The sequence below is a fragment of the Vanacampus margaritifer genome, chromosome 8 (genome assembly GCF_051991255.1).
Source record: "Vanacampus margaritifer isolate UIUO_Vmar chromosome 8, RoL_Vmar_1.0, whole genome shotgun sequence".
Taxonomy (NCBI): Eukaryota; Metazoa; Chordata; class Actinopteri; order Syngnathiformes; family Syngnathidae; genus Vanacampus; species Vanacampus margaritifer.
In genome coordinates, this window is record NC_135439.1 from 20,097,952 (window position 1) to 20,113,338 (window position 15,387).

The 15,387-nt window shown below is 37.1% G+C and overlaps 1 protein-coding gene and 1 non-coding gene across 3 annotated transcripts in view; one reads left to right on the forward strand and one right to left on the reverse strand.

Moving 5' to 3' along the window:
* Nucleotides 1-9,478, forward strand: part of fgd5a (FYVE, RhoGEF and PH domain containing 5a) — a 43,960-nt gene extending 34,482 nt beyond the window's left edge. Inside the window, exons 13-21 of one of the 2 annotated variants that reach the window (XM_077574071.1) lie at nucleotides 2,918-3,001; nucleotides 3,099-3,178; nucleotides 3,479-3,575; nucleotides 4,341-4,478; nucleotides 4,596-4,698; nucleotides 4,871-5,007; nucleotides 5,502-5,630; nucleotides 5,843-5,997; nucleotides 7,839-9,478. In XM_077574071.1, coding sequence (XP_077430197.1) covers nucleotides 2,918-3,001; nucleotides 3,099-3,178; nucleotides 3,479-3,575; nucleotides 4,341-4,478; nucleotides 4,596-4,698; nucleotides 4,871-5,007; nucleotides 5,502-5,630; nucleotides 5,843-5,997; nucleotides 7,839-7,875 — 960 coding nt within the window. In that variant the 3' untranslated portion in view covers nucleotides 7,876-9,478. The remainder of the gene's footprint in view (nucleotides 1-2,917; nucleotides 3,002-3,098; nucleotides 3,179-3,478; nucleotides 3,576-4,340; nucleotides 4,479-4,595; nucleotides 4,699-4,870; nucleotides 5,008-5,501; nucleotides 5,631-5,842; nucleotides 5,998-7,838) is intronic. The other variant, XM_077574072.1, reaches the window with a different exon arrangement.
* On the reverse strand, nucleotides 5,143-5,214 carry trnae-cuc (transfer RNA glutamic acid (anticodon CUC)). The gene has a single exon. It is a non-coding gene; the product is annotated as a tRNA-Glu (tRNA).
* Nucleotides 9,479-15,387: the final 5,909 nt, after the last annotated feature.

Here is a 15,387-nt window from a genome sequence, read left to right on the forward strand (position 1 = left end):
CCGTGTGTGAAATGTATTATGTAGTCATTTTGACACCTTAATGAAGAGCACCTGCTGTAGGCAATGCCAACTTAAGCTACCCAAAAAAATGGGCGACTCTGGGGCGTAGGTTAGTCTGCAACTATGAAAGGGCGCATGGCCAAAGTTGTAAAATCTCCACTGGGCACCGCACCCACCTGCAAGGGCCTCCCTCTCCACTCTCCTCCCCTCAGGGCTTGTTTTCCAGGGCCCCGCTTCCTTACAGGATGTTTGGTGTGGGTCACTGGATGCTGGCTTCCTGTGTATTGGGAGGGGACTGACAGCAAAGTGAAGGCCAGACAGCCTGTAGAATGCAGGGAGGGGAAGGTTGAAGAGTTTGAAGGGGTGTGGGGCGTTAGACAAACACATCACATGAAACAGAGGAGCTCACTCTATTGTTTCATAAGTAATTAGTTCTGTCTATTGCCAAGATGCACATAAGAGCAACTGTTTACTGTTTACCTGAGACCAGGTTACCCTAATGTCATTTTAGCATTGTGAGACTTTGTAGTCATTCATATTTCATGGACATACACCTTCATCCATCATCCACACTTGCTGAATCAAGATAACTGCTGACCATATCGGAAAGTTTTATGGGCCGATACCTCTAAATCACGGTTGTCAAACTTATTTTTGTCATAGATCGCATTGTAATTATGGTTTCCCTTATATAAATATGTCATGGAGCGCTGTCAAAATTAATTGATTAATCGACAAGTCATCAATTATCAAATTAATTGACAACTATTTTAGTAATCGACTAATCGTATGGAGCCATTTTTAATTTAAAGTTATCTAAATCTTCTGATTTCAGCATATCAACAGTTCACTGATTTCTGTAGTCCTTGATGACAAAAGACAAAAGAACAATGACCGAACTATTAGCATAGTACATCAATCCACCTTATTTTAAATCACTAAATGAATAAGAAGTACAAAATAAACAGGTTAATAAACAGTAATCAGGGGGAAAAAATGCTTTTGTAATACATTTTAATGCAAAATTAAAATGAATCAGATTAGTCGATTAATCGATTGCATAATTAATAGATTAATTGATTCTAAAGCTATTCGTTAGTGACAGCACTAATGTAATTGCCTCATAAATCATTACATATACACAACAAGATAAGTCATAGGTTGAAGAAAATAATCCCCCCGGCGCACCTAACAATTTGATGACTAAAAATAGACTTTTCTTTAGACCGGCTAAAAGCAGGTCTAAATGGTGGTGCAGTTGGTGTAACACATTTTTAAAATCATCCCCCTGGCCACGGCACAGCTGTGGGCTTTTACACACAGATGCACAATTGGGGGTGGAAGTGCAAGTGTCCACTTCACGGTGGCAAACTTTACATCATCCGCAAGTGGAGCTCTTTTTGCAGTTTGCACTTTGTGCTAGACTTGGCAAAAGGGCCCGAATGGGCGTACTTGATTTGCCTTAGCAGGACATACAAAATGACGGGGCCAGCAAGGACCTGACCGGGGCTTGCATTTTGACATCATCGATGCGAAAAAATCTCCCAGGGGTAAACAAGGTGAAAGATCAATGAGTCGATTGGGTGTTTGGAGACATTCTTTGCCTGAATGAGCAGCTAAGGTGGAGCAAGCGTCCCGAGTTCACAGGCTTGGGTCAGGATTGGCTATCACGTATTGTTATGCTGGAAAGGCCATCGGCCAGGGCAGCATTTTCCCTGGCGTGTTTGTTTGTTGTGCTGTGTTGAAGGTGGCCTGTCCCACCCAGCCCTCCTTGACAGCATAGGGTGAGAATGCTGGGAGAGCGAGGGGAGGCCCAGAACCCAGCGCAGGGTGGAGAATTCCTGGATGCGGTCTTTATGGCCCCAGCGGATGTTTAGAACGCACATTAGGTGTGACCAATTATGTCATCTCTTTTTTCGGGGGGTGAGAAATGAAATACCTCTCATGCGCAACACAATGGACTCTTGGTGTGTTCAGGGAATAACAATACTCTGCTCTTCCGTGCAAATAAACGCCTTTATTGCTTTATTTTCCTCTGCACTCTGTGTACATGGGAGTTGCGTACTTTGTAGGGAATGCTGGGAAATGAAATAACTTAATAATCCATATGAATGTAGGTAGCAATGTGTGTACACTCTAAAAACAGTTAGGTCAAAAATAACACAACTATGTGTCAAAAACGGACCGATCCTCCACTTGGGTCGATTTGACCTCAATTTGAGTCAAGAAATACGTATTTCAGCGCAAAACAGCTCATAAATATTGGTCAGATCCTTTACTTGGGTTAACAAATTGGGTCATTTTGTATAAAACAATCCAGAAAGTGGATCGGTCTATTTTTGATCCATAATTGGGTTACTTTTGACCCAACTGTTTTTAGAGTGTCTATTTACGGAAGCGTATTGCATTCACTTGAAAAAAAAAAAGTCCTGTTTTTCTGACTATTTTTTTGGGGGGGAGCTTTGTTTTTTTTTTTTTTTTGTTTTTTTTTTCCCCTGTTTTATTGAATATTTTTTCCCAGTTTTTTTGAAATATTTTTTTTCTGTTTAAAAAAAATCCTCTGTTTTTCTGAATATTTTTTTTCGTGTTTTTCTGAATATTTTTTTTCTGTCAAAAAAATATTCAGTAAAACAGAAAAAAATATTCAGAAAATCTGAAAATTTAAAAAAAATACTCAAAAAAACAAAGCAACCCCAAAAAAGGTGTCAAAAAAACAGGAGGTTTTTTTTCAAGTGAATGCAATAGGCTTACGTATCTATCAGTGGTTTGTGTTGATTTTTTTAAAAATATATCTTTATAGCGTTAGCGCCATCTTGTGGTGATTAGGAGTACTGCAAAGTTGGTCAACAGCACATCTTTATTATTATTATTATTATTATTATTAGGATTAAATATTTTTTTCTGTGTCCTCCATCAGATGAATGATATAATGCTGTACACCTACCCGCAGCAGGATGGGAAATACAGGCTAAAGAACACATTATCCCTGTCTGGAATGAAGGTACCTTCATTTGAAATATGCAGCACCATGTCATATAGCTTCATAGGTTAAGATGAAATTGTTGACTGAACTATTTCTCCTACACGCACACACGCAGGTGAGCAAACCTGTACTGGACAACGTGCTGAATTGTCTCAAGATCGAGGTGTCTGATATCACCATTACACTCTCTGCCAGGTAAAGTCACAATCTGAAACATAATTACTATCGGGGGGGATTTGCATTATCACAAATATAATAATACTTAGTTTAGATTTTCTTATCAATGTCACTTTAGTGTTAATTTAACATTTTTGTGATTTTTTTCTATGATGTAGAACTGCACTATATCACACTGAGAACCACACACCCCTCAGTGTGTTGTAGCACAAGTCACCATTACAGAAAATTATAAACAAGTTTATACCTCGCTGACCATAACATTTTTACATCATTGAACATTGTCTTTTTTTTGTGTGGGGTGGGGGCATTTTTCAGCTCGGTTGGAGAGAGGGAGGACTGGTTCCACACATTGAGTCGAGCCATTGCGGACCACGCTGCGGGACTCTGCACATTTGGAGGACCCTGTAATGAGGTGAGATCAAATAAGATGCATGTGATTTGTTACATAATAATGAATGGAAAGGGTTTGTTAAAATGACAATGACAAAAATCTTACCCTTTTGGAATAGACATATAGAATAGAATAGAAAACAATATAATAATAATCATAATCATAATAATACAATAGAATAGGTAAAAAAGAGAATGAAGATAAAAACATGTATAATGAAAATTCTGGAAATAGCTGAAAAAACAGTGAATCGAGTGAAATATTGTAATAAGACAAAGCAGAGAAAAGTAGTGTTCATGTGAACAATTGGATACTCTTGTGAGCAATGCTGAGATTTATTACACTTACAAACATGATGCTAATTTTGTACTTGTATAATTGCTCATGTAAATAGTAGTACCTTGGCCATTGCACTTGTAACATCAAATCTAAATATGAGTAATGTACTTGGTAGTTATTGCGGTAAACAAAAATACGTTTGCAAGAGTCCAGAGAGTCACGTCACGCTTGTTGCTAGGCAGAATTTGTGGAGCTCAATCATGAGTGCACCAAAGGCCAATAACAATATGGCACATTCCTATGATGGCCACAATGGTTTATTTCTTGCGCATTCATTTTTGCTTAGTTGAATCACTGTTCTATATGCAATAAAAAATACATATTAGGAGGGAACTCTACCAACTGGTTGTTTTTTAAACTATTGATCATTATCATCATTATTGAGAAAGGAAAAATACGATGTTTTCCATCTTGTGTTTTTCATTCGTTCAATTCATGCGCTAACAGGCCCGTGAGAAGTTATGGATGGCCTTGGGTGAAGCTGCTCCAGTTCTGGTCCCCGTGTCTCAAGTGATGATGTGCATGAACTGCACCTCTGACTTCAGCCTCACTCTCCGACGACACCACTGCAATGCCTGTGGCAAGGTTCGAGACTTGCCCGCAATCACTCATTAGCAATTTTGTTTGCAGACTTTTCACTACTATGTTTTGCTATTGTTCATTCATCTAATTCCAGATGTCATTTGTATTCTGATCCTGCAGGTAGTGTGTCGAGCATGTTCCAGGAATAGATATCCGCTCAAGTACCTCAAAGAAAGGGCGGCCAAAGTGTGTGACCACTGCTATGCCGAGCTCAGGAAAAGAGGTGACGCTTACATACTGGCATGTTGAGGTGGACTAGAAATCTGTTTGTTGTTATTTTTAAATTATATATATATATATATATATATATATATATATATATATATATATATATATATATATATATATATATATATAGTATTTCAATTTAGGAATCATATTGTGTTTGATGATAGGTAGCAGTGTGTCAGGGGCGTGCGGTAGCTCAAGTCCGCCGACTCTTCGGGCCAGTCGTCCCCTCTCTGCTGTCTTCCAAAGCTTACAGACGCCGAGTCTTTGGAAGAGCAGGAAGAGTACATCATCCCTCAATCAGGTGTGGTGCATTTGTGCAGGTTATGCTATGCAGAAGTTGACCCAGCCATTTTCTATGACACTTTTCCCGCATGGTCACGGGTCAGCTGGAGTACACCTTGGTTGCCCTTGGGCAAGGGTATCCAAATAAAAGTTATTCCCTGACCGGGAATCGAACCCGGGCCGCGGCGGTGAGAACGCCGAATCCTAACCACTAGACCATCAGGGATATATAATGCCCCTGAACAAGCTGTTGGAATCTATGGCATCCACAATGCGTGGAGGGTGCAGTTTTAACGTTTAACCAGTAGAGGTCACTAACCAACTATGCAGTGTTTTACCGTCTTTATTGAGCAACGGGACTTTTTTTAACATTAGGAAAGTCACCAAAGTGTCACAAAATTACATAGTACTGTATACTGAATTAATGATGATTACATTTCAATTTTGCATAGATTTGCATAATCAGTGTGACATCTAGCCTTAAGTCTTTGCAATATTTTGCACTATTATCAGTTGCCTCTTGGGATGGAGGGCTCCACCATGAGCGGCATCTTACAGCGGCGGAAGAAGAGCAAGAGGAAATGGAAGCGGCTGTGGTTCCTCCTCAAAGACAAGGTGCTCTACACCTTCACAGCCTGTGAGGTGAGGGGGCACAGAGTCTCCCACACCAGCCCCAAACTACTCACACACCCATGTACAACCCTTCATCAACTGAATGCATTTGTTTCACCTTTCAAGATTTCCTTCTCTGCGACTTTTTAAGGGACTCTTTGCCCTCGCTGTTCTTTCGACAAGATGTTTTCTGAAAATCTTTTCAAGTTGATTGCACTTAACACCCCTGGACATTTCTTTAGGATAAAGTGGCTTCAGAGAGTCTACCTCTGCAAGGCTTCACCGTCAAGCTGACTGAGCGGCCCGAGGGAGACGAGAGCAGTAACGTGTTCCATCTCTACCACAAGAAAACCCTGTACTACACTTTCAGGGCCGATGATCATCAAACAGCACGCAGGTCAGCATCGTTCTTCTTCTCTTTGATGTGACTTTTATCTCCGTTCTGGAAATGAAGCGCATCAAGTCAAAAGAATCAAACGTGGCAGGGCTATTGAGGCGAGATCATCATATCATGATAACTGGACCATGTAAGGGGGCGGGGGCTCGTGGATGTGATGAAATATGTGAGTCACTGCAGGCTTTGAGGACAAACCAGATGGAAACTGGATGGATGAATGGACAAACTCCCCCTAACCCCAACCATAAAAAATGATTGCCTACCCCTATTTGTTACCCTAACCTCAACCATAACCCAATTCAAACCTAAACTCTAAAACCAAGTCTTGACCCTCAAAAAGAGGTCTAAGCTTGTGGGGCCCAGCAAAATGGCCCCACATGGACGGGTGGGCCCCACAACTCTGTGAAATCCCGAAATGTTGGCCCCACTATGTACACAAAAACAAGACCACCCTCACACACACACAGGTTTGTTTTACTATTTCTGTGGGGCCATCTCAATGACATAATGCATTTCCTAGCCCCTCCCCCTAACCCCAACCATAAAAAATGATTGCCTACCCCTATTTGTTACCCTAACCTCAACCATAACCCAATTCAAACCTAAACTCTAAAACCAAGGCTTGACCCTCAAAAAGAGGTCTAAGCTTGTGGGGCCCAGCAAAATGGCCCCACATGGACGGGTGGGCCCCACAACTCTTTGAAATCCTGAAATGTTGGCCCCACTATGTAACAAAAACAAGACCACACACACACACACACACATGTATATGTTGAAAAAACATAGTCAATTGCATCACATAGTCAGCTGGCATTTACCAGTAGTGTGTAAACGTTTTGTTCTAAGCACACATGCATACATGCATCCAACCCGGTCTTATAAACTGAAATCCGTAGGGTTCTCATTTTGGAAATAATCTGAATGAAGAGGACCCTATCAGATCAATCATTCTTGACAATTGTGTGTTTATGTGCCCCCATTGGCTAAACACAACATTCTGATTAATATTGCGTTTGTGAAATATGAATTAAGCAGCAAAACAAATCAACCTGTTTTTATCCATCTCAAAGGGCAGCCATTTTGCCACTTGCTGTCAACTGAAAAGGACATCGGCAAAAGTGATTTTCAGCTGACAGCAAATGGCAAAATGCCCCCCCCCCCCTGAGATGGATAAAAACAGGTAGGTATTTCTGCTTTATATATATTCCAGAAACACAATATTAATCAGAATGCCATGTTTAGACTAGACAAGGGTTGACTTCCCTTTTTAAAGGGATACTAAACTTATGTTGGTTACGTCATTTGCAGCAGTAAAAAATTTAATATTTTTTCAGTAATTAATTTGAAAACATGATAAATTTTACATTTTAAAAAGTTCTTTGTTCGACTGTGCTGTCATTTATAGTTGACAGGAAGTTAAAAAAAAAAAATGTCCGACCCTTAGATGTATAAAAACGGGTGAATTTTGCTGCCTAATTCATATTGAACAAACACAATATCAATCAGGATGTGGTGTTTGACTAGAGGGCCATATACAACATTTTTGACTCAACTTCCTTTTAATTGGTTAAGAATTGTGAGTAAATGACTATCGACACATCAGATCCCTAATATTATTATTTTTAAAGCACTATTAAAAATGTATAAAAGCCTTTAAAAAACAATCTCAATTATTGTATCATTTGTTTCACTAAGCACAACCTTTCATCTATTTTAGCCACCCTTACTAAAATAAAATAAAAACAGCTAATTTTCCCCAAAACAGCCGATTCCACAAATAATTATTTTTCTTTGTAGTTCTACTCCCCCAGAGTCTTATTTTCCTCCTTTATGTGTTCCAGATGGGTCAACGCCATTGAGGAGGCTACAGTTTTATAGCACCAGCTTAATAAATAAGCAAACCATTCTGACAATGAACAGTCAATAGAACCTTATGTAGTTATTTGTCATCTTCGTACCTTCATTCATATCTGCAATGTCAGAACCTCCCTCTCGTGGAAGTTTGTCCCAACAAAGAAACCGCAGCAAAAACAGCCACCCGGAATGGTAAGAAGGTAAAAGTGAGGGATATCTTGCTCAGCGAATCATCTAGCGCACACTTTTTTTTCCTTTTTTTTTTTGTAAATGTGCCAAGCTTCTAATTGAGTGTCCACTCTTCAGGAGCAGCTAAGACAACATAAGATTTAAGAAGGAGACAAAATGTTTTTAACTCCACTCCATCTGTCCACCTGGATTATATTTTTCTACCTTTGAAAGTGATGTGCCATTGGATTATGGATTGTGTATCTGTGCAACTGAAGCCTGGCTCCTGTTGTGAATGTATTATGGTGTCACTGCAAAAAAATAAAAAATAAAAGTCAATACAGTGTTTAAATGCGGTATTTAAACACTGCCAGCTGCTTTGTAATGCCTCATTGCTGGCATCATCTTAAATGGGAAAAAAAGGGGAACCATTTCACTATTTTCAATCTTATTCTGAGTATACTGTATATTGTGAAGTAGGCTTCACGTATAAACTGTATGTAGTGACTGGTCCTCAGCAACGGTTCTATAATAATGAACATATTTTGCATTTGTAGATTTTTGAAATTTAGAAAAATGTTTCTAAAGTGCCAGTTTATTTCCTCCTGTTGCATTCAGTGCAATTTGCATTTAATGATAAATGTGCCTGATTTTGAATTAGAATTGTTACAATGTTAGACAATACTGTACTCTTATGTCAACAGACGAATTGTGCTTTTTTTTATCTGCTCTTATAGCTTCCAACTACTACTACATTTTTAAGGTCTTCACTTACAGCAGAGGTAAATTATAAATATACTATTGTGCCATTTTAGCACTGTAAATATACTGCTGGTTTAAATTCGACTTGATTTACTGTACCTGCCTGAAATGTTGAATGTCAAATATTGAAAATCTGAAGCTTCACACTTGCGCAAAACTCTACCATTGATAGTTTCCAGCTAACATTTTTGTCTGTTATCGATTACAGATTTTTAAAAAATAAAATAAATATACCACATGTATCACATACTATTTGTATACGTACAGCCCTTTCAAACAGATCATTTTAAAAAACACTTTGCAAACACACTGTAATGACATAATAATCAGACTGAGGATAATTATAGGCTATAGCTTCTTTATAAATATACACCATTTGTTTTGTCAATTATACATTCTTTAATTTTAAAAATCATACTTTGAAAATTTATTCATCCAGGATTCATAGGTTTATTATTATTGTGCTCTAAACTATTTATTATCACAGAGTAAACAAAAAAGAAAGAAAACCGGAGTGAAGTGTTACCATATCTGAAACTCACGTTCATTTCTTCATTTCAATTGTCCGTTTTTTTCTTTTCTTTTTCTTTTTGCCAGACCTTAAGTGTTACATGAGATTGTACCTCTTGCATCCAGTGTATTGTAAATGTAAATGTTTATGTATATAGATGCATATTAAAATAAACTCTGAAAAAAATATATCATGCTCTTTATTTGAAATAAAACAATGACGATTTGACCTGAAGTGTAGCAAGTGCAAGTAGTAGTAGAAAATAATTATTATGTGGAATATAAAAATGAGCGATATCGATTTGATTTTTTTCTCAGTTAAATTCTTAATTAACACAAAGCTAAGATCATTTTTGACCAGCTATCAGTGATGTAAAATTGGAAGTTAACGTAGATGACATGCTTTTGTGGAGAGTTTCATTGTGAGGAAGGAATTTAGACATCGGAGTTGTTAGTGTGTTTGACTTGCAAACATGTTAGCATATCTTTCCACCTGATTGTTGCAGACGGTGTGTTCTTTTTGGGTTCATATCTTCTTTGTCCAGCAGAGGGAAGCATACCCACAGCGCAGATTTTAAAATGACTAAGGAATAAGCGGTTCAGAAAATGGATGGGGGGTGGTTTGCAGTTTTTCTCAGTTGCTTTGGTACTGCTTCTTATTTATTTGAACAGGTTACACATGCTTTGGTACATCCATGCAAATTAATTTAAACCATTCTCTACTGTTTTCTAAAATTGAGGAATCTGAACATCAGGGCATTTGTGATATTTCCCATTTTCGCAATGCAAACGCTTCCTTCATACGTTGAAAACAAACGGCGTATTTATTTATTTTTTTATTTTTGCTTTTGCCAGATTATTATACCAGTCATACGACATTTCGTCACATTTTGAAATCAAAATAATCCTCACAAATTAAATCACAACTATCTAAAGTCCAATGCTTTTCAATGGCTTTAATTTTACCTACGCCCGCCATTTTGACTTGTGACATAAATCACTTTTAAGCTCAGAAATTGTCCATATCCATTGCTTATATCATATTGATCGAAATGTATTATGTCGTACAGTATTATGTTCTATTGAATAGTCTCACATACAAAAAAGTCTTTACATGCAAAATGGTTGAACATATGTCATAATATGTCAAGTAAAAATGTTTATCAAATTTTATTAACTCCCAAGGTGAATCTTGACTCTTTTTTTCCCCCTCCCATAGATAATCAAAATAGAAAATATTATTGTAATGTTTCTGACCATTTGTGATCAAAAGGCCAGGCATGTCAGGTGTAGAAAAACTTACTCTAATTTCAGCACTACAGCACAAATACTACTGTGCAAACAGCAAAAGCGTAAATGAGAATCGTGCCCACTCTCTTGCAGATAATCGTACTTTCCCAGTCGGGACACATATGCACCGCTAAAAAGATTTTAAAAAATCCTCACCTGTGGTTTGGGGACCACTGCACTATGGTGTAATTTATAATTGAATTCAATAATGGTCATCAAAACAAAAACAACAGTTTACACATCCTGATGGTACTCACATATAACATAGATATTTTAACTTGTGAGATAAACTGAGTCTTCTCAGCAGGAGATATTTTGCTATTTGGATGAATTGTTTAGAGAAATGCACTTACTGTTTTGCAAATTTCAAGAATAATTTGAGAAAATTAAAAAAGAAACCAAGGAAAACTATGGAATCTCTATTATTTTATTTGCCCAAAGAGCCATTTTAAATCATGCATGAATGCTACAAATAAATATATTAACAATGTGATGTGTTTTTGCAAATATGCAGTTTAGTCCTAGTAATTCAAAGACAGGTATCCAAATCTCTACAATTGGTTGTACTGTACAGTTCTGCTGAAATAACTAAATGTTTAATGGAATACACAATACAGAAGTTTCTGCTTGCTACCTGGCCTGGAAATCTGTCAAGGGGTTACAGTCACTTGGGCCTTGTGATAATAATAGTTTGCTTTCTAGCCAACAAATTACATTCCTGCGATAGTTTGTCAAAGCATTTTAACTATGACAAGCAGGAAATTTCCTTGACGTCATCTTGCGTGTGCCCGTGTCACACTGATATACAGATAGGCCTCCTGTCTTGTAAAACTGTCAAGCGTGTCTCTGCCTCTGTTAAAACCACTAAGTGCAGCCATTTAATCCAATTTTGTAAAATGTGACAGTGATGTAAACTTGACTTTTTGAATTGCCTGTATACAAATTGTTGGTTCTCTGCAGTGATTGGAAGAAAGGGGGTTAAATCAATGTATTTAGTCAACACATTTGTTAGTTTGAACGAAGTGTTTGCAAACGACACAATACAGGCTGTAATCAACTTTTCACTTTTCCAGGCTCATAGCATTTCCTTATCAGAGCCAGACTGCTGGGTAACTCAACCCAGCTCGGATAAGTTAATTATCTGACTGACTGCATGCATTGCACTGAAACAATGAAAATCGCTATTAATATTTAAATGCATGGAAAGATCACTAAACACGTTGGCCTTTTTTATTTTTGCAATATTAATGACAGGAAATTAACCAGATGATAATGAAGGGAAGAGAATGTATTTAATTTAGCTGTCCTTTGATACAGCAGAAGAGGCATTTATAATTAACAATGCAAAACTGTCTTGCGTGGTACTGCCAAAAGCTGTACTTTGACAAGTGGCACAGTGGCGTAAAGTAACCCAAGTGTCAGGAAGTAAAGCCAGTGAACGCTATAGGAAGTTTCTCGTGTTCATCCAAAATTAGATGTACTGTACGGAAGCGTATTGTACGGAAGCGTATTGCATTCACTTGGAAAAAAAAAAAAAAAGTCCTGTTTTTTTAAATAATTTTTTTTCCTGGTTTTTTTTTAATATTTTTTTTCCCCCTGTTTTTCTGAATAATTTTTTTTCAGCCTGTTTTTCTATACGGAAAATTACTCCGAAAAACAGAAAAAAAATTCTTCAGAAAAACAGAGGGAAAAAAAATATTTAAAAAAACAGAAAAAAAAATATTCAGAAAAACAGAGGAAATTTTTTTTTTAAAAAACATAAAAAAAATTATTCAGAAAAACAGAGGAAAAAAATTTATTTAAAAAAACAGGACTTTTTTTTTTCAAGTGAATGCAATACGCTTCCGTAGAAAATAAATTATTTAAAAAAACAGAAAAAAAATATTCCGAAAAACAGAGGAAAAAAAATTATTAAAAAAAACAGAATTTTTTTTTTTTACGAAAAACAGAGGAAAAAAAATTATTTAAAAAAACAGAAAAAAAATTATTTAAAAAAACAGAAAAAAAATTATTCCGAAAAACAGAGGAAAAAAATTTATTTAAAAAAACAGGACATATCTCCTGCTGAGAAGACTCAGTTTATCTCACAAGTTAAAATATCTATGTTATATGTGAGTACCATCAGGATGTGTAAACTGTTGTTTTTGTTTTGATGACCATTATTGAATTCAATTATAAATTACACCATAGTGCAGTGGTCCCCAAACCACAGGTGAGGATTTTTTAAAATCTTTTTAGCGGTGCATATGTGTCCCGACTGGGAAAGTACGATTATCTGCAAGAGAGTGGGCACGATTCTCATTTACGCTTTTGCTGTTTGCACAGTAGTATTTGTGCTGTAGTGCTGAAATTAGAGTAAGTTTTTCTACACCTGACATGCCTGGCCTTTTGATCACAAATGGTCAGAAACATTACAATAATATTTTCTATTTTGATTATCTATGGGAGGGGGAAAAAAAGAGTCAAGATTCACCTTGGGAGTTAATAAAATTTGATAAACATTTTTACTTGACATATTATGACATATGTTCAACCATTTTGCATGTAAAGACTTTTTTGTATGTGATTAATGACGTTGTAGTGTGCAAAGTCTTTCTGGTGGCGATGAGTCACTTGTTGGTCTGACTAAGTGAATTTGCCAGGGTTTCATCTTGGTGATCTTTTCTGTACGTCATTTATGTTTTCTTTTCACAGCTATAAATAGCGCTTTAGGTGCTGAGGTGGACCGTCTAAATGTACTGCTCCATTCCCTCATACACTTGTACAGATTTGGAGGGTGGGGAATGATGACTCAGCACCATGTGGACCGTTCTGCTTTGTGCAGGAGTAGGACAGTGGAAATGATGTGGGCAGGGCCCCGTGTAATGCACGGCTGTCTGGATCTTCCCACTGAATATGCGCTCTGTGCCAGTGTGTGGGTGAAACCGACACGCATACAGTATCTCACAAAAGTGAGTACACCCCTCATATTTTTGCAGTTATTTAGTTAGATCTTTTCATAGGACAAAACTGAATAAATGACACTTTGACACAATGAAAAGTAATCAGTGTACAGCCTTCATAGCAGTGCACAATTATTGTTACCTAAAAATAACTCAAAATGCAACCATTAAAAGCTAAACCCCTGGCAACAAATGTGAGTACACCCCTAAGTGAAAATGCCATTTGCTTGGCCACCATTATTTCCATCACTGCTTTAACTCTCTTGGTCATGGAGTTCACCAGAGCTTCATAGGTTGCCACTGAAATCCTCTTTCACTCCTCAAAGACGACATCGCACACTTGATACCATCTGAACCAACCAAATAAATTGATCTTGGTCTCATCAGACCACAGCACATGGTTACAGTAATTCACATCCGAAGTCTGCTTGTCTTCAGCAAACTGTTTGCGGTCTTTCTTGTGCATCATCTATGAAGAGTCTTCCTTCTGAGACAACAGCCACGCAGACCAATTTGATGCAGTGTCATGTATAACTTGCGTTACTTTGCACAGTGACCTAATTTCACAATTTTGACCATTCTTTCAATTAATTTATTTTATAGATGAGAAACTTAGTGACGAACATTAAAATAATATTTACGTGCAACGGTTGTAAAGACACTCCCTTAAGTCCCTTGTCAGAGTTGATAGATTAAAGGATATGAAAACAAAAAGTTGTGTTTAATGTGCTTAAACATCAGAGGAGTCATTGCTCAGTGTGTGTGTGTTTTTAGTGATCTCTAAGTCATGGTGTCAGAAGCAGAAAAGTTGTCAACGTTGAGACATTCAGCAAAGAAGAGAGATGATACTTTATTTGCCAAAGAAATTAATGCAAGCTTATTACTGGCTATTATATTATCTTGCAATTTCCAGATACGTATTATTGGGCAACATGATGACCTTGCGGTTAAAGCACGTGTGCCTCACAGTCAAGAGTTTGTGAGTTTTGAGATTCAGCTCTTTTCTTCCTGCATGGAGTTTAGCTCTCCATCTACAAATCAATCAAAACATGAATGTTATGTTAATTGAAGACTAGAACCTGTCTGCTGGAGTTAATGTCGAATACAAATGTTCTTTAGTACGACATTTTCTTTCCATCACCCAACAGCTTTTGGTTTTCTTGCAGAGAGTCTCCAACTATTTTGGTCCTGCTAAGATTCATGACAAATGTGTATGTCCACTATAACTTCATTATTCAAGTCATTTGAAAAACATAACAAAACATATCTACAGCTAAGATGTATTATTTTCCCCCGTTTTTATCATTCGCTAACTAATTCTCATCAGCTGAATTGGCTAAATTCACAAATTTAAACAACCTAGCACAAAAGTTGAGCCAACGTTAGCTAGCTCTTAACATCAGCATTAACCGTTCCAATTAAGAAATATATAAACAATTCGTCGTTTTGTAATTTTAAACAAATGAACTTTAATATATGCATGAAATAAAAATACAATTATTTTAAACAAAATTATCAAATGCAATATATCTAGCAACACTGTATCAAAACATACTACAAATGATTTGTCTTTTACAGTAGGTAACACATTTTTACTCTCATACAAAAATACATTTAATGTCTGTACTTTTTTATTTTTTTACTTTTATACTTAAATATGGATGGATGCGGCAAAGGAATTGAATCAGTACTGTTAGCAGTTTTTAACTGACTGACTCTTGAATGTTTGACTCTCAGACACACAATGGGAAGCACAAATAAGCTTCGTCTGTCCTTCCTACCTTTCCTCAGTCTTTCCTTTGGGCCCGTGAGGTCTCCCTGATTTGTTGGAGTTTGGATGTCTCTGGGGTTGGTGAAGGACTCT